This window comes from Phoenix dactylifera, unplaced genomic scaffold, assembly GCF_009389715.1.
Source record: "Phoenix dactylifera cultivar Barhee BC4 unplaced genomic scaffold, palm_55x_up_171113_PBpolish2nd_filt_p 001483F, whole genome shotgun sequence".
Classification (NCBI taxonomy): Eukaryota; Viridiplantae; Streptophyta; class Magnoliopsida; order Arecales; family Arecaceae; genus Phoenix; species Phoenix dactylifera.
In genome coordinates, this window is record NW_024068796.1 from 5082 (window position 1) to 23463 (window position 18382).

Below are 18382 nucleotides of genomic sequence, written 5' to 3' on the forward strand. Positions count from 1 at the left end.
GGACTTCATCGGCGTCTCCCAGGTAGCCCTGATTCCCCAAGAGGGATCTGCGTCAACGAAAAAGAAACGCTCCTTCCAGCCGTGAATGGAGGAAGGAGCCTCCTTGACGAGGCCGCACCCTCGCCGCGCCGCAAAGCACCACCACCCTTTGTCCTGGGGGTGGCCGCTCAGGCCGTAGCATTCCCAAAGGACATTCAAGGTGGCGGAAACCTCGTGCATGCGGCAAAGAACCTGGAAGGCCGTCAGGGCGCGCCATGAGTTCGGCACCAGTTGCGTCGGCGCCACTCTTAAACCCCGAAGCACCTGAACGACTAAGTCCGAGGGGGGAAAGCGAAACCCAGCCTGAAGAATGCCCTCATTGATGGCAACCTTCCCTGGAGGAGGATGGGACATCCTCTCCTCAGGCCCCGGGAGCGTAACATTGCAGGCCTCGGGAAGGTGGTATCGAGCCACGAACCTATCTAGGTCTTCGGCGACCAGCTCCGACTTAATGCGGTCTGCCCTCACTTCGCCCATCCCTAATGGCCAGTGAATCTACGGTCAGGATGGGGTCAAGAAGGGGGAAAGGACCGGAACGACTGGAGTACACTAATACAAAAGGAGAAAGTATGGAGAGCCTTAAATTGAAGAATGGGGCAACTCACCGGAAGAGAAGGAAGAACGGCTCCGAGAGCGTCAAAGGAGGAGCAAGCGAACAGTCCGACGGCAATGACGGCAGCGCAAAGGAGAAACTCGAAGATGTCTGTAAAGAGAAAGGCGGACGGAGGAGGGCCCCCGGTTAAATAGGCGGAAAGGTGGGTGACGCCTCGGTGACGCCAGAGGACGCCTGGCTGCCGAAGGGTCGCTCGCGCCCCAAAGGCGAATCGACGCCATTAAGAAGTGATGTCCGCCGAAATCCTCAGACTGCCAGGTCAGCAACAACCGCCATACGCCATAAAGAAGGCGGGGAGCTCGAAGCGCGCGCGCCTCTTCGAGGGATGGCGGCAATCACGAAGCATCACTCCCTTCACCCGTTCCCCTTCTGGTTCCAGGCTCGGAAGTGGGGGGCTACTGTTACGGGGGAACTTAGCCACCATGCCCCACGTGACCGGCACGCGCGCCCAGGAAGACTACGGCAGCCCCTTGATCCAGCAATCTGACCCCGAGTCGGACATCTTCGGCTCCGCAGCCCGACCCCGAGTCGGCTGCCCCCTTGATCCAGCAATCCGACCCCGAGTCGGACATCTTCGGCTCCGCAGCCCGATCCCGAGTCGGCAGCCCCTTGATCCAGCAATCCGACCCCGAGTCGGACATCTTCGTCTCCGCAGCCCGACCCCGAGTCGGACATCTCTCGACAACGACAGGCTATTCCCCAGAGGCACGCCGCGGCCTCCTGCTCCACTACTCCCTGCAACGGTTGTATCTGGCGCTGCTCCACGATCCCCTGTAACAGCCGTACAAGGCGGAGCTCCACTACGCCCTGTCACGGCCGTACCCAGCGCTGCCCCACGACGCCCTGTAACGGCCGTGTCAGTGGCAGCTCCATCGTGCTACACGATGACCAACCCCCCAAAAGGACCCCCCAGCCTGGTATATATGCGGCTGGGGGGAGAAGGGGGAGGGTAAGCAAGAACTTCCAGAGCATTCTCCTACTTGCTACTATTATCTTTCCCTCTCCTCCAACCTCCTTTGACTTGATCGTCGGAGGGCCCCCACTACCCCAGTGGTGGTGCGAGGCTTGCTTGCAGGTTTTCCGGTGAAAAGTGGAGCGCAATCAACACCAACCAAGGCAACCCAAACGGAACCCCGTTCACACCGCTGTGCCAATCGTTCTCGGTTTGGACCACCAGCAACAATGATAATATTATTTATTGTTAATAATAAATAATAATACATATATGTATGATAATAATATATTTACATATGTATATTTATATGTCAATATATTTATATATTTAAATACTATATATATATACATATATTCATAAACATATACATATAAATGTGTATGTATATGCACATATACTATATTATTAAATGAAAGAGAGATATCCCTTTTTAGATTCTTTCTGTTAAAATTTTGTGACTAGAATATCCTTAGTTTCTCTCTTCAGAAATATCCGAACAAAAAAATATAATTAAAAAAGTTACTAGTGTGACTCTACTTTTATTTGTCTTTATTTCTTATCAATATAATGTTTTTAGGTATCCGAAACTAATTGGATTCTATTTAGAAAAAAAAGCCTCTATCTATGTCTTATCCACATCCCAACCCACTGGCTTCTTTTCAAAATTGGACTTTTTCAAAATCAAAAATAAAAAATTATTTATCTAATCCATGTATATCATCCCTCTTATCATTTAGGTTTTTTTTTTAAATTTATTTTTTTACTGTATTGTACGTTTATATTGCTGGTGTGTATATATACATACATACATACATATATACATAGATAACACACACATATACACATACATACATACATACACACACATACACACACACATACACACACACACACACACACGCTATGCTCCTTTCGTCTCTCGAGAGGAGAAGGTATCAAATTGTCTCAAGTTTAAAAGTCACATATTTTAGTTATCTTTAACCTATATGCCAATTGGATACAAAAATATATGTTTAAAATGATATAAGGTCATATTTTCCTATGACCTAATTATTAAAATCTATCGGGTTTCAATCAATACATACTTTAACATGTATAAGTGATGAATGTTATCATATATTTTAGCACAGTAGTGCAATAGAAACTATTCATTTTTGTATTCATTTGTTGCAGTTAGAGATCACTAAAATATATAATTTTTAGTTCATAGATACTTTTAGCAATATAGATCATGATTAATGATGTTAATCTTTGATTTGGATATTACATTTCTAAATTTGAATAAGTACAAAATCCCCTCTTTCCAAGAGAAGCTTAGTCAAACTAATATATAAAGTCTAGTTTTATCACACACATGGAGCAAAGGTGGGTTTACACTTAGCTTTTCCATCATTGGATAAACATTTCACATGGAGATTTGTGCAAGGATAAATCCTTGAGCAATTTAAAAGCTTATGTTCATTAAATAAATTCCAAGCCAAAAGGGAGGAAGAAAATATTAAAATAAAAAAGAAACTCTTCCAACCTCTTGCCAAAAGGGAGAAGCAACTTTTGGTTCTCGAGGCTTCATTTTTCTCTCTTTACCAATTTTTCAGGTAGAAAGAAGTCTAACTATCAATATAAAAAAAATATTTTATCTCTTAGGCTCCATTTGAGGATGCCATAGCTTTTGGCTTAGATAACTATTTTTTTTTTGGCAAAAACTGTATTTTAAGATTAAAAGCCACTTTTAAGTGAAATAGTTTTTACTCTAAAAAAATATTTAGCTGTCAAGAACCAAAAGCTGTCACGAAGCTGTAGAAATGATTTGCTATATATTTGACCAGCAAATCTAAAGCTATTTTTGAGTAACAATGACCTAAAAAGATAGATACCAAAAAAATGATTTAAATATGTTTGGCTATAAGGCAATTGATACTATGATGAAAATAGAGTTTAATAAAAACCATATAATACAATTTTTTTCTTATAGCTAATATGAATAAAATAAAATTAAAATATATAATTATCATATATATATATATGTATGTATGTATGTATGTATGTATATGTATATGTATATATATTAACAAAAAAAGAAGGTTGTATTATCACACTCCAATATCTATCTCTAAAATTAACTCATTATGCATACTATCCCACAATCAAAGATTATTCTCTAGTTAATTGCATATGGAACATACTGCAGATAATGAATATCCTAAGTAAACAAAGTCATTAGGTAGAACCATTGATATCAATCAAACTCCAAGAATCCACTCAAATAGTAATCTAATTCAATTCGGTCATACAAATCCAATTACTTGCGAGAAGAATATTAGAGAGCAAGTGCAGAGGCCCAACTTGGGCACATCTTGCCAACTATAAACATGAGTCAGAAACAGAACACACCAACCCAAGAAATGAGACCATTATATTGATCAGGAACAGAGATCACACACATCAGGAAACCAACATAGAAAAGCCCATCGATAAGAACTTCAACATCAAATCCAGGGTTTAAAACAAGATCAAAAAATTTTAAAAAAGCAGAATTTAAAAATTGATAATTTGCCAAAAGTCCTATTCCAGATATCCTGCTATCCAATAAACCCAATTTATAAAGAAGGATAAGAGAGAGGAAAGAAAGAGAAGCAAAAAAAGGACACCTTATAGCAATCCTCCAAGTGCCAACGAACTCTTAACAATTATTTGAAAATTAGAAGCAGCAATCTGTCCTCCCTGCATCGTACTCATCCTGTGCACAAACCTCTGATTAAAAAGTTAAGCATAAACACTCCCAATACATTGAAAAACAACACAAAAAGAAACAAACAACATATGGATCAATGATGTAAGCAAAGTACCTCCTGAGAATAATAGAGATGGTGGAGAGGAGAAAAGTGAAGGAACCTCCTTCTGCAACAGAGTATTGGTATCACCCTCCCCTTCTGCTCCTGCCTCCATTTCATATCAAAAAACAGAGCAAATAGATGAAACAGAGAAAAAGGTGGCACCCTTGAGTCAAACAGGTCAAAACAGAGAAAGAAAGAAATGCCAAGAAATTTTGTACCAAGTATATAGAGCAAATTCAGAGTCACAATCAATTATGGCCATATCATATATTCATGTAAATTGAAAATCTTCATAACCGTTATAAACTTTTGAATCAACACTATACTTATTGATTCTCAACGATATTATAATTGCTGTATCTGTTCATCTCTTCTTTTCTTAAGCAAAGCCTCCTATAGAGATTAACAAGATTTGAAATATCATGGCCTATATGCGTGTATGTGTATGTGTCTTCTAGACTTTGAGATAGTGCAAGTCTAATTGGAGTTCTAGGTTAAAAATGTTTGTGCTTATGTTTTGTACATTACAAACTTCCACAAACTTTGGATGATTTTTTCATAATTCTAAATTACTTTCGACATAGAAAGAAAAGACAACATATAGGATGGATAGAAAGAGCCCTTTCTTCGACTTGACCTGTAGCCTAAAACTACAGGATATAAAATGATCCAACAATTTAAGACTCACCAAAACAAGCCTCTTAATAAACTACTAATTAACAAAATAATTGAGATGTGTTCAAATGCTATTTGCTTCAAAATGCACTTTAACTTCCACATAGAGAAATCTCCATTTTGCAAAATAAAAACATTAAATAGCTAAAGACCTATATATCTTAGCATTATCAAACCAAATTTGCTTCAAAGCTCGTTAAGTATTTGTTCTTAATTCCCATGGAAAGCTCTTAGTCTCAGTCCAAACGACTTAACTTTCATCTACAAAATGGAGAATTAATCTTCAGTGACCAGTAAGAATAGAAACAATGAAGCTGACCACCGATAGAAATAGTTAAAATTTACGAACTACAAATTTCATTTGCAAAGAGAAAAAGTGAAGACATCGTTTTTGTCTTTATTTTTATGAGTAGTATATTATACATGTTCACTATAATCGATCTCATTTGTTCATACCGTGAGAATGAAATGACATTAATTGATCAACATCTATAAGATTATGTGCACTTAAGTATTACGTATTACTTCATAGGGTACCTTGAGCTGTGGATGCTGACTGCTAGTATTGACCAGATGCAAGAAATGGTTCATATTGCTAGGCCATTATACAGTAAAACTGGCCTAAAAGAAAACCATAAAAAGAATCAAATTTTTGATACAATTAGAAAAGATAAATGAAAGCCTTGTGGTAGGAAAGAACGATAAATTATAATATAATATCATATACCATACATGTACATGAAATTGTTCATGTTGATTTATACTATTATTTTAATTAAACAATTCAAGATTGGAATCAGATCGAAACTTGATGGAACCTGAAATTGCCAAGGAGACATAAATCTTAAGTTTTTCTTTCACATGATTATTCATTAAAAGCAATCAAAAAGATATCAAACGAACCACAACATTCTTGGCTCTTTTGGGATTTAATGGACAAGTACAAAACTACCATGGCCTCCAAATCCTTTAGACATTCTGTAATTTAGAAAAATGTTGTGTTATCATTTTCTCCAAAGTAGACTTCATTCTGGCATTAAAAACTCTATATTTAACATTGACATGTTTGAGATCTTGTATAGTCACCTTATTCGAAGCAATGTTCATTTCATTCCGTTCTGCGAAATTTATCTCATCTTTTAATTGCATTACCACAGGTATTCATTGCATCCTCTAGTATAACCAGTGATTTAGCTCCAGCTTAAGCTTCCTTAAAGGCTTACAATTGCTACATGATAAACCTCTACGGACAAAGAGGGCACCTCTGTAACCCTCATAGTCTCAAACTAAAAGCTATAATCATCAAACACTTCACCAGTCTTGGCATGTCTTCTCTATATCACTTCAAGCCATAGCAGCTAGAGAGATAAACAATTTGATCTTAAAGATAGTCAAAATATATCTATACAAAATGTCATCAACTTCATACTGACAGCCATAACTTGCTTCAATATTCTCACTGTTAAATTTTACTACAAAATCACCTCATGTCTCATTAGCTTCCTTCATGTTGTCTCTTTAGCTCCATCTTGGACCGCTATGCTAACAAGACTTTTACCTTCTCTTTTTTTTTGGAGACATGAAAAATTCAACTCTAGCAAGTAGATTAGTCCTTGTTCTGCCATATGAAAAGAGAAAAAAAAGGAGGGGAAGATGTTCCTAAATATCTATTGGGTGATGCACAATGGCCTACTCAACCCAGCTCTTATTATCGAAAGATTGGGTCAATATTTTTCATAGGTCCATCTGAGCTTAGGTTATAAAACTTTTGAGCTCGGCCTGATCTAAAACCGGCCGAGCATGGAGCAATAATTTATGAGCCCAATAGCCCCAACTCGCGGACCCGATATTTATATAACATATACATATATATTTAGCATATCACATAAGTATGATAAAAAAATATACTGCTAAAAATTGCCAGTCATACTAGTGGTTTAATTAAAAAAGTGTCTTCGATTAGGTCAATCGGCTAGGTTTAATGGTACTACTAACTAGATGTTCTATTGCAACAACCATGCCTACAAGTAAGAAGTAGACATGCTGCTTTTGCTAATAAAAATAATAAATAAGAACCAAGCTCAACCAAACATTGGACATTGATGAACTAATTGATAAATCACCAGACTGTCACTTTAATTGGGAACAGTTGCCCCATTATTCCATTATTCTGTCCACTGAGATTCATTACTTGTCCTATACTTCTTCCCTACTTTATTAATTTAAGCAACTTGCTATAATATTAGATTACAGGTGGTGATGGGCAGCAGCAAGATCCAGAAAATGCTTGGGCCCCATATTGGTAGCCTCATGCACTCTCTCTCTGTCTTTGTCTTCTAAGTGTCTTTGTATTATATTTGGTTATTAAAGGACATAATTGCATTCCAAGTGGAAACAGGGGCTGCTAGCTGCAGGGAAGGAGAGGCTTGGACTGGGTCAAAGTGGAGTCAGAAAAGTTGAAAAGGGCCCCACTTTGGTGGTACCACAACCAAAGGTGATGCATGACATCCACATGAAGAATATAAAGAGCAAATTAGTCCATGATTCAAACCCTACCTAACATCTGATGGATGTCATGGATAAATTTAGTTGCATATAATAAAATATAAGATGACCAAAGTGGCTGTCGATGTAACATTATTCTGCTGCTTAGATATGTTAATGTGGCTTACATTAGAGGTTCTAAAGCTATGGTGTGTGTGCTTGTCCCTGGGAGGTACATGATTTGAATTCTTTTTGAAGTGGTGTAATTTGCTAACTTCCAGCCAATTAGTCTTCCTTTCCCACTTACTTTCTAGTTAAGTAATGCCCTGGAGGAAGTCAATTGGGCAATCTTATTCTAAAGCTCCAAAAACATCCGTCTTCATAGCCATCTTTAGCGAGATGGACCTTTACTTACTTTTGTTGTCTTTGCCATTAATTTGCTCGTACTCTTCAGCAATCATGTTGTCTCGCTGTAGCAAGCCCCAAACTCAGGGTTCTTTAGGCAAGCAAAAAGATAGAAACGGAGCACACTGGAGGAGCAGCACAGCAGTTTACATAGTAGAAATACTGTGATGGAAGGCAGCAGATGAACTCACTTGATATGAACTCATTGATTGGTTAAGAGGGAAACGTATCTCCAACAGAATAGAGGAGATGGTTGAAGGATTAATATGAGAGGATGGTTGAATCTTGAAATGTGGAGCATGGCTTGGTAACAGGTATAAATTGTGCAGCAGAAATGGTGTTTGTCTGAAACTTTGATAAGTTTAGTGCATGTGAAAGCTAAATTGTGGTATAAATTGTACAGTGATTAAATTGAGCACGTAGCAGAAATAAACCAAGAAGACAAGATTTCCAAGACGCAATGGAATTCTCATATCATCTCTTCTCAACCAGAATGAACGGATTAATGGTGACCTCCTGTACAACAGTGACATATATTCTATGGATCATCATGATCAAAAGGCTCACGTATCCATGGGCAGGCAAGAAACAACCTGGCGAACTGAAACATCTTAGTAGCCAGAGGAAAAGAAAGCCCAAATTTCTCGCCATAGGAACTCAGATCACATCCATTCTGTCTTCGTAACATGGTTCGAAGTATCCTTTTTCTTTTTCGAATTCAGCAAGCTCTACTGCCAGGGCATACTCGAGAATCTCGGCGCTGACCCTAAATAAAGTTCTTAATCTTGCCCCAAGTAGGCATTAGAAGGGTGTTTTTCGTGGAAGGTAGAAGCCTTTCGGGCTGAATAGTGGCGGTGCGAACTGTCTCACGACATTCTGAACCCAGCTCACGCACCGCTTTAATGAGCGAACAGCCCAACCCTTGGAATATACTACAACCCTAGGTGGCGAAGAGCCGACATCGAGGTGCCAAACCTTCCCATCGATGTAATTCTGTTAACTGTCATCAGTCGGGTACTCCATTAGCATTTAAATGTGATGGTTGGTCTTGCACCAAGGTGGATTCTATAAAATACAAACTAAGATGAATGAAACAAACATTTATGTGCGAGCTGCTGCTAGCCTTGCTCTAGTGCGACCTCTCATTAGCTTCTTGTGGTAAGTGGTCCATGTCGAGAATCATCCTTCTCAGATCGAACAATTGCACCTGAATATCCGAATTTCGAGTTGGCCTATTGGGGACGTCGACGGGCAAGGGAGCTCTCTTCTAGAGCCTTTCTCAAGTGGGTTGACTATACAGACCCGTAAACTTAAATGAGCAGCGTGAAAACTTCACCAAAAGCTTGATGACCTGGTGTGGCAGCGAGGCTCAATTTGTGCGAGCTTTCGGGGTGCAAGCTACTGTACTAGAGGAGCGATAGTAAGCCAACAAATTACAAAAATAATATATATGGTATTATGCATGTATGAACTTATTGTTTTAGATAAAGAAAGATGGCAAAAGAATAGTGATGTTTGTTATGATCGTGTTATTTTGACTTTGGTGAAAAGCTTTTTAAATATCAGTATCCTAATGGATAAGTGTAATAACCCCAAAATATTTTTTTTATATAAAAAGGGATAGAATAGTCCTTTAAAATTGATATAAGGGGTAAAATTGGAAGCAATCAAAAGATAATGGCATAGTTGTAGATGCGTTGAAGTGGTAAGGGTAAAATTGGAAAGGAAAGTTAATGGCATAATAGTAGATATGTTGAAGTGTTAGGAGCAAAATGAGAATTTAATAATATTAAACAAAGGATGAATAGTGTTTTGATGTGACTTAATTAGGGGGTTTGCTGTGGCTTTTGGATGGAAACCGAGAGAGAGTCACAGAGGGGGAAGTCTCATACGGACAGAGAGAAGAAAAAGAAGAAGAGAAAAAGAAAGGAAGAAAAGAAGAGGAAGAAAAAGAAGAAAAAGGAAGGAAAGGAAATTCCGATTGCGCTGCCAGCTGAAGGAAAAAGTGTAGATCTCCTTCTCCTCTACGCAAGGACCTCGATTTCCAAAAAGAAAAAGGTAAATATCCATCTCTATCTAGTTTTTTGATGATATTAGGCTATACAAAGGGTGGATGTAGTCTAGAGGGGTCGGATAAGGGTTGTAGAGATGGTTAAAAGAAGAAGAATCGGATTTTGACAAATTTTTCCGGCACTACGGAAAAACTGTGTCGAAGTCCCAACTTCGGCGAATTATTTTAGGGGCCAAACGGCCTTCGATAGTGATGCATGTTACCTTTTTGGAATCCCCTATGAGTGTAGAATGTTAGGTAAAAATTTCATCAAATTTGGATATTGGAAAGTGGATCAAACCCGGGATGAAGTAACCAGCTGTCGGCCCGGGTTACTGTTCATCCGGGTGGGAAAATAGGGGATTTCATGCCATAATAGGGTATTAAGCCTAGATTAAGCTAAGGGGACCTTGTACTCATGCAAGGGAGTCCCTAATACACATAAATGGTGAGTTAATTAATAGACAAAGAAAAAAAAGAAAGAAAAGAAAAGATTTAGGGAACGGGGGAGTTGAATTAATTAAAGTTCATATATTTATTATTGGCACGTAGATTATAGCCCTTGATACAATACTAAATGTATTATAAATGCATGTATCAGTTGAGCAAGAAGCTAGGGAACAAGAGGAGGAAGTCCCCTACTGCCTACCATAAAGTTCTAGAGGCGTATCAGGGCTGTGCCAGATTGACAGGTGAGTGGGAGTTTGTACTTTGCACCATGAGCACATTCCTTATTCATTTTCATGAATGTTGCCAAGTGTGACTTGATTCCACCTGAGCTTATTGATTAATTATTGTGGTAGATCCCTCTATGTTTTGTTCTCCATGCTTGATTATTCTGTACATGCATTTGAGGAAACATTGAGAGAAATTACGAGGGGTAGATGAGTAATCAAATTGGATCTGAATTGTGAAATGGCTTCTTTTGTAAATTGATTTCATTTTCTCTATTTCAAAGACTTGTGAGTGGTAGCCTTGATTATACTCCTTTATGAATAGTTAAATTGGATCCGAATTGTGAAATGATTTCTTTTGTAAATTGATTTCATTTCCTCTATTTCAAAGACTTATAGAGCTCTTCTCATGGTATATTAAGTTGCATTGCACACCCTTAACCCCTCACTCCCAACCCTGATGTTAGTTTATGATTGGGTCGGAGTCGAGTGAGTGGTAGTCTTGATCATACTCCTTTTTAGTAGAGTATTGGGAGGGTGCATTATGGCATTTATGCATGGCTTGGCAGTATCTACAGGACACCTATAGTCGATGGGGGTTGAACATCGGCCTTTGTGCACATAGTAGCCTTCTGGGTGGGCGGAGCCCAGTCCCTTTCTAGGGGGGACACGGCCCTAGACGTAGGATCGGCCGGTCCTATGACTTATATTCTGCTTGCCGCCGGGCATAGTAAGACCCCGCGAGGTGCAGTATGGCTTTCCGCGGATGTAGAATTCCCGCGAGGTGACGTTTAGTATATAGATGTGAGATGGATTTCTGTTCTGGATACTAGCCAGCATTTACATGATCAGTGTGGTGTCTTATCCTGCATATGAATGTGATAGTGAGGAGTTGTTGCTGGTTCGCCTGGGGCGTAAAACCCACCTCCCGATAGCTGTCTAGCATTTACATTATCGGTATGGTGTCCTATCCTGCATATGCATGTGACAGTAGGGAGTTATTGCTGGTTCGCCTGGGGCGTAAAACCCACCTCCCGACAGCTGTCTAGCATTTACATTATCGATATGGTATCTTATCCTACATATGCATGTGACAGTAGGGAGTTGTTGCTGGTTCGCCTGGGGCGTAAAACCCACCTCCCGACAGCTGTCTAGTGATGATTTCGCATATTGACACCCTGATTTACATATTGGTGTGGTGTCATATTCTATGTATGCATAGGGCAGTAGGAAGTTGTTGTGGTTCGCCTGGGGCGTAAGATCCACCTCCCGATAGCTATTTATCGATGATTCAGCATATTGATACCTGATTTGTATGTTCCAGCATTATGATCTGTTGAGCATATTCATGAGTAGCATATATGTTTACTTGATTATTCCATATATGCTTCAGATGAGTTGATATTGATTGTGGTGATATTGATGATTTACTCCATATTCTCTATGTTGAGTTCATGTTCATCTTGTTATATATTGATCTTGAGATTTCATCTCGAGCTATGATTATATTCTGTCTCATGCGCATAGTACTCTATACTCCACTCACTGAGTATTCATATACTCACTCCCCAGTTTGGTATTTTTGATTGCAGGGCAGGTATTGTATAAAGAGGAGCAAGGTTAGAGATTGCCTGCTAGCTGTGCCACTCTATAGTATAGTATAATGTAGATAGAGGTTTATACCCTTTTGGCGTATTATAAACCTTCTGTTGTATATAGTGTATAGTTACAGTTATAGATCCTGTTGTGGATATGGGTTTAACCATGGATGGAATGGAAACCAGATTTTTATACAGATGAGTTATATGCCTGTGATGATGTGTTGATATATATTGTCCAGGTTCATTATGTGACAGATTATGTGATTGCTGCTCTGACAGGGAGTGTTGTTGTATGTATTGAAATAATCCTGACAGGTCACCATAGGAAAGGTGATCATTTTGTGCATGCATCATGCCAAAATTTTTTCAGAATTTATTGATGATTGATAGGTAGTAGGGTTCTACGTTGTGACTGGTGGCCTTATGCCTACCCGCACCCTAGGACCGTCGCGGCGGCCCACCGGAAGCGGAGCGGGGGTCGTGACAATAAGGAAAAGGATATGTCATTGTCTCATGAGATTCCTCCCGCCAACTTAATTACGTGTTTTCTCTTATAATTTTATCTAGATGAATTTGATTTAGCCATGTTTGAAGTTTTTCCTTTTTCCTACACACGATATAGGGAAACAATAATATTAGCACTTAAATGTCTTGAGGAAGTCTCTTTCTTTTCATCGGATAAGCTCGAATGGCTGCTCAAGGAACTCACTTTAAAGGCAAATGTCACCCGTGTTGTGAAAGGTGGATTGCCAATTCATTGTCGCCGCGGAAAACTATCCCCCGATGAAAAAAAGAGATATTTTGGCATAAAACAAATCATAATAAGGGCCTTAAGTTGGTAGTAATGATCAAGAAGCACCTCCCTACAATTCTGATCTCGAGTATTCTCCTATTCACTGATTAAAGAAATGACTATCAAGAACGAATTAATCCTTTATTTTTTTCTAAACACTTTCTGAGACAGAAGAACGAAAAAATAAATAATCTGCTAGAGAAGAAGAATCCCAAGATCTAGGGCGTCTTTTTGTATGGAGATAACACCCTCAATTATTCAAGCGAGACCATCTGGATGATTGTCTAACCAATAAGGGAGAAAAGAAGAGAATTTCTATGTGGAGACAGTTGCCAGGTATAGAAATATGGGAAAGGGAGAGAAAGGTGAGCTTTACGGGCATCACAATCAAATTCTTTGTCACTTTTTCTCCACAAGCAACGGGGCCTGCTGCACGACTCTACCACCCAGTCAATTCTGTTTGTTCCACTTAATTCATTTTTCATGGCCACATATTTTTATGTCTAAGGAATGAAAAATATTTCTCCTATTACATGAATCAAATGTTTCATTTCATCTGAAAAAAGCCATATCTTTCTCAGCAATGTATTTGCCATTTGATCCAATAGCGTTTTGTTAGATAAGAACAAATTTGATAAATATTGGTAACTCTTGGATACAGTATTTGAACGGAAAGATCCATTAGATAATGAACTATTGGTTCAGAGCCATCTTTGGCGATGAATCAACAATTTGAAATGCCTTTCTTGCATATTCTTGATGAACCAACATTTATATATAGATGTAGGAGTAGTTCAAGAGCATCAAGCCAAAGATTGTGTTCCAGGTGGTTTTTTTCAACAGGTATTTTTGCGGAGTTTAGGAAAAGGACTTTTAGGGTCACCTACTGATTGATTTCGGACTGTTCCGGGGGCTAGCTTGGCTACTGATAGAGGAAAAAGCAGGAAGGGTCTCCAGGTGGAACCAATCATTACAAAGATTTGGGAGTTGGTCTTGATGCTGAGTTGCATGTTCAAGAAAAGAGAGTCTTTGGCTAGAGGAAAACGAAACCTTGCACATGGAGGTGAGGCGATTTAACAATATAAATCTCGCATAGAAAAGTTACAAGAGCTACACATCAACTAGATAACTCAAGCAAGATTTCTAATCTAAACTAGCGTTACTCTGTGGTGGTTACTTGAGAATTTTGAAATACTAACACCACGAAAACATTGATGAACACTTGCTGGTCGATGCACAAACATGATTCAAAATTCGAGAAAGTTGGCGAGAGCAAGCTACAATATATTGTGCTAGCAACATCGAACGACGACACCGAATCACAAGGCAATTGACCACATGATCCTTGAATATATTCAAGACAACAAATGTGGATAGCAGCCTTAATTCCCTCTAAAAATCATGTTTATATATGAGATATGCTTGCACTCATCCAACATGAGAAGCTCGAGATGAATGTGATACGCAAGGCGCATAAAGTATCTTTCGAGCCTTTTTTTTTCCCAATAACTATTTGTTCGATATTGTGGTTGTAGTATATACTATGACCTAATCATGCACGTAAACTATTTCCCGCGGTATATCCACCCTGTATACAAAAGAGGACCAATAAGCTTTTGACACATGGGCAAACGTTGCAAGGGCCCCACTCCAAAGCTATGACGTCCTCTAGCGAGGTCCAGCGTGAGGTCACCGTGCCACTCGCCACCCTCGCCCAAACGGACAACGAAGGGAGAAGCCACGAACGCCTTCCGTTTCCGTTCTCAAAAGTGAACGCATCTACTTGGGCGAGGACAACACTGGCGCTGTGTCTTTCGCTGTGTCTTTCGTGAGAGAGAGAGAGAGAGACAGTGAGAGAGAAAGAGAGGGAGGGAGGGAGGGAGAGGGAGAGTGAGAGGGAGAGAGAAGATGGCCCACAGAACCCACTATCGCCACCGACTCATCTCGCTGTCAGTCGCTCTCTCTGTCGTCCACTAGCGGGAGCCAGCCATTTTTGGCTGATACGCCCGGCCGGCAGCGGAAAGAAACGGAGGCCCCAAGCCGTCCTCGTGCAACGCACTCGAATCTCGTCCCTTTCTGGGTTGCCAACGTTCGAGACCAAGAGGTTTCCGCGTCGTCTTCGTTCATGTAGTTGAAAACAGAAGACCAAGGAGTGATCGATCAGCCAGAGCCTTCTTTTTTTTTATTTTCATCCCTTCTTTAGTTGGCCAAGTTGGAAGTCCTGCTTCGGTTAATTTTGAGCCGAAATGGAGATGACTTTTCTTGATTTAAGTTCTGTTGTTGGTCCTGGCAGTTAGAGTAGAGCAATTCAGATCATGTCATGGGCAATTATATGAATGTTGAGCTGAACATTTGTGATCCCTGAGAATTTTATTTACCTACTTGAATTTTAAGCCACTTCTCATTGATAGATCTTGGATGTTTAGTAGCAACTCAGGTTAAAAAAAATATCATACCGACCAGGTAAGCTTGGTGAAATAGAGTAATTAGATTCATTGCTTGAGCAAGTTTAGAGTGGCCCACAACGACTTACTTCGTAACCCTTTTCGTCCTACATTGAAGCAATATATTGATGTGGGTACGTGCTTGTGGACCTTATACTTACCTTCAAATCGTACTTGATCATACGCTAACCTTATGCATCTGACATTGGAAAACATTACAATGACTTGAAATTCAGAAACATGAAAAGGTATTCAATCTCAGAAACGTTACAACGGCTCAATTTGTCAAGTTAATTAACTAGTTAATCATACCATCTCAGACATAACCCCCTTAACCAAATCTATCAATCTAACGCACACCAATCGAATCGAGTTACATCTTTCTTGATGTAAAATTGAATCGAATAACTTGTTCAACAAGCACATTGGTTCAAATCATCGAACTAGTTATGAGACATTTAGATCCGATCCGAACCGAACCCAATCGCCGACCTAGTTAAGTGCGACAGCCATGTTACTGCTTTTCAAAAAATGGAACCCAGAGCTACAAAACGGTTGTTGCACAAACCGGTGGCCGGATTTTTCGTCTGCACTCTAAGACACCGCCAGGGTTTTTCAGCGAAACCGCCCACGAGAAGAGCTGAAAGCTTAGGTTCCAATCCTACCAACCCTCAAATAAACGCAGACCGGCTCACGTGTCCCCCCCCCGTCCCGTCCCAAGCAAACCTGCACGTGTTTCGCAATCCCCACCTCCTCCCCTCCGTTCCGTCCCGTTCCGTTTCGTCCACTTCCGCCTTACGGCCTAAGTAACACCAGCCCTCGCTCTCGCCCTTTGGCCCCCTTCCTCCCCACCCATATAAGAACCCATGGGGAGTCCCACACACCGAAGACCCTGTATTAACCATTTTCCAATCTTCATTTCTCTCGCTATACCCAATCTCTCCATCACCTCCTTCTCCTCCTCCTCTTCAAATCTCTTACATAGATAGATAGAGTTGTTCCTGTGTTGATTCGAGTAGTAGTAGTGAGAAGTGGTCGAGCTAAGAAGCTTCGCTACCAGCCCGACATGCCATCTCGGTCCCTCCTTTTGGAACGACTAGTTGTCATCCGCTGCCGCTCGCAAGCAGTCGAAGCCTCCTCCTGCCGTGTCCTCCTCCCGGAGAGCCGGGTTCTCTGGCTCAACCGCGTCACCGGCCTCATCTTCTGCTGCCTTGTCTGTCTCCTCTTCCCCAATCGTTAAGTACTCCTTCACCATGGGCCTCAGCTCCAATCAGGCTTCCGCCACCGGCCTCGACTGGTCGCAGGTATATCGCATCTCATCGATCCCCACCTATATATATATGTGTGTGTGATCTGTTTTGATAGCCAAACTCTCTTTCTTCATCTGATCGATGAGGTTTTTGAAGGATATATTGAGGAGTGGAGGGCTGGAGATGCCGAAGCCGGTGAGCCAGGCGAGGAACCTGCAGCCGCAGCAGCAGCAGCAGAGGCAGCACTGGCCGCCGCTGGTGTGCCCGAGGTGCCAGTCCAATAACACCAAGTTCTGCTACTACAACAACTACAGCAAGTCGCAGCCACGGCACTTCTGCAAGACCTGCCGCCGGCACTGGACCGAGGGCGGCACCCTCCGCAACGTCCCCGTCGGCGGCGGCCGCAAGAACAAGCGCCAGAAGAGCACTCCAACCACCTCCACCGCTGGCAACGCTTCTGCTGCTGATAGCGATACAAATGCCAGCGTCATAAATAGCAGTCCGGTGATGCCTCCTCAGCCTCAGCGGCAGCAGAAGCAGTCCCTACCGTTCTCCCGGGATCATAGCAGCATCATCTTTCCTGAAGTTCTCCGCCAGGTGCTGCTTCGCCCGCCGGAGCTGCCGATGCAGGCCGAATACGGCGTTGCCGGCAGCTTCATCACCTCGCTGCTGGCAACTGATCCCCTGCTGCCACCACCTTCTCAATTCTCCACCACAATGCCCCTCACCATCGACTCATACAGCAACATCATCAATCCTTTCTCCTCCTCCTCCTCCTCCTCCTACCCTTATGTCCCCGTTGCTGAGGGTCAGAGCCCCAGCATCAACGTTACCATGGGGAGCTCATGGCAGGTCGCTCCTCCTCCGCAGCCCGTTCCAGATCCTTCTTCAGCGTATTGGAGTGGTTGGGAGGATGACATGGCCAGCTTTGTTACTACAGAGCTCAAACTTCCCAGCCGCGACAAAACCGAGCAGCCATGAAGGAAGATAGGAATGTTTGTCCTTGTTGCTCCTTTTTTTTTCTAAAAATCCTTGTTGCTCCTTTGGTGTTTACAATTTAGGACGGTGTGCGCTAGAATGCTACAGTGATGTGCAGTGCTATGTCAAGTATCTTGTCAGGATGTGATACCATCCTTTCGAGTGCGGTTTCAGCTTGTAGGGTTAAGTGTCTGTCCTCCTTTTATCTACTTCCATTGCAGTGTAGGCCATCGCTTCTGTGGATAAGCAATAATAATCAGTTAGTGTGATACAGTTGGAAGAGGAAAAGCAGGGCATGATCTCTCCCCCCCCCCCCCCCCCCCCCCCCCCCCCCCCCCCCTCTTTTTTTTCCTACAGTCGAGTCCGAGTTGTTCCAATCGTTTCCTGTGAGAGTACATGTTCTGAATCATGCATATCGAAGAGCAGGGCATGATCTCTTCCCGTCCCCCATCCTTTTTTTTCCTACAGTCGAGTCCGAGTTGTTCCAATCGTTTCCTGTGAGAGTACATGCTCTGAATCATGCATATCGCTGCATGACAATAAATGGTAGTGGACCTACTCACAAATCTTTTGGATCACAATTAGCT

The 18382-nt window shown here is 41.4% G+C and overlaps 1 protein-coding gene across 1 annotated transcript; it reads left to right on the top strand.

Annotated features, from left to right (window-relative positions):
• Positions 1-16437: 16437 nt before the first annotated feature.
• On the top strand, positions 16438-18083 carry LOC120108675 (dof zinc finger protein 1-like). The gene is made up of 2 exons (XM_039122352.1): positions 16438-16871; positions 16974-18083. Exons 1-2 carry the CDS (start codon positions 16821-16823, stop codon positions 17796-17798), a joined length of 876 nt encoding a protein of 291 aa, XP_038978280.1. The 5' UTR covers positions 16438-16820; the 3' UTR covers positions 17799-18083.
• Positions 18084-18382: the final 299 nt, after the last annotated feature.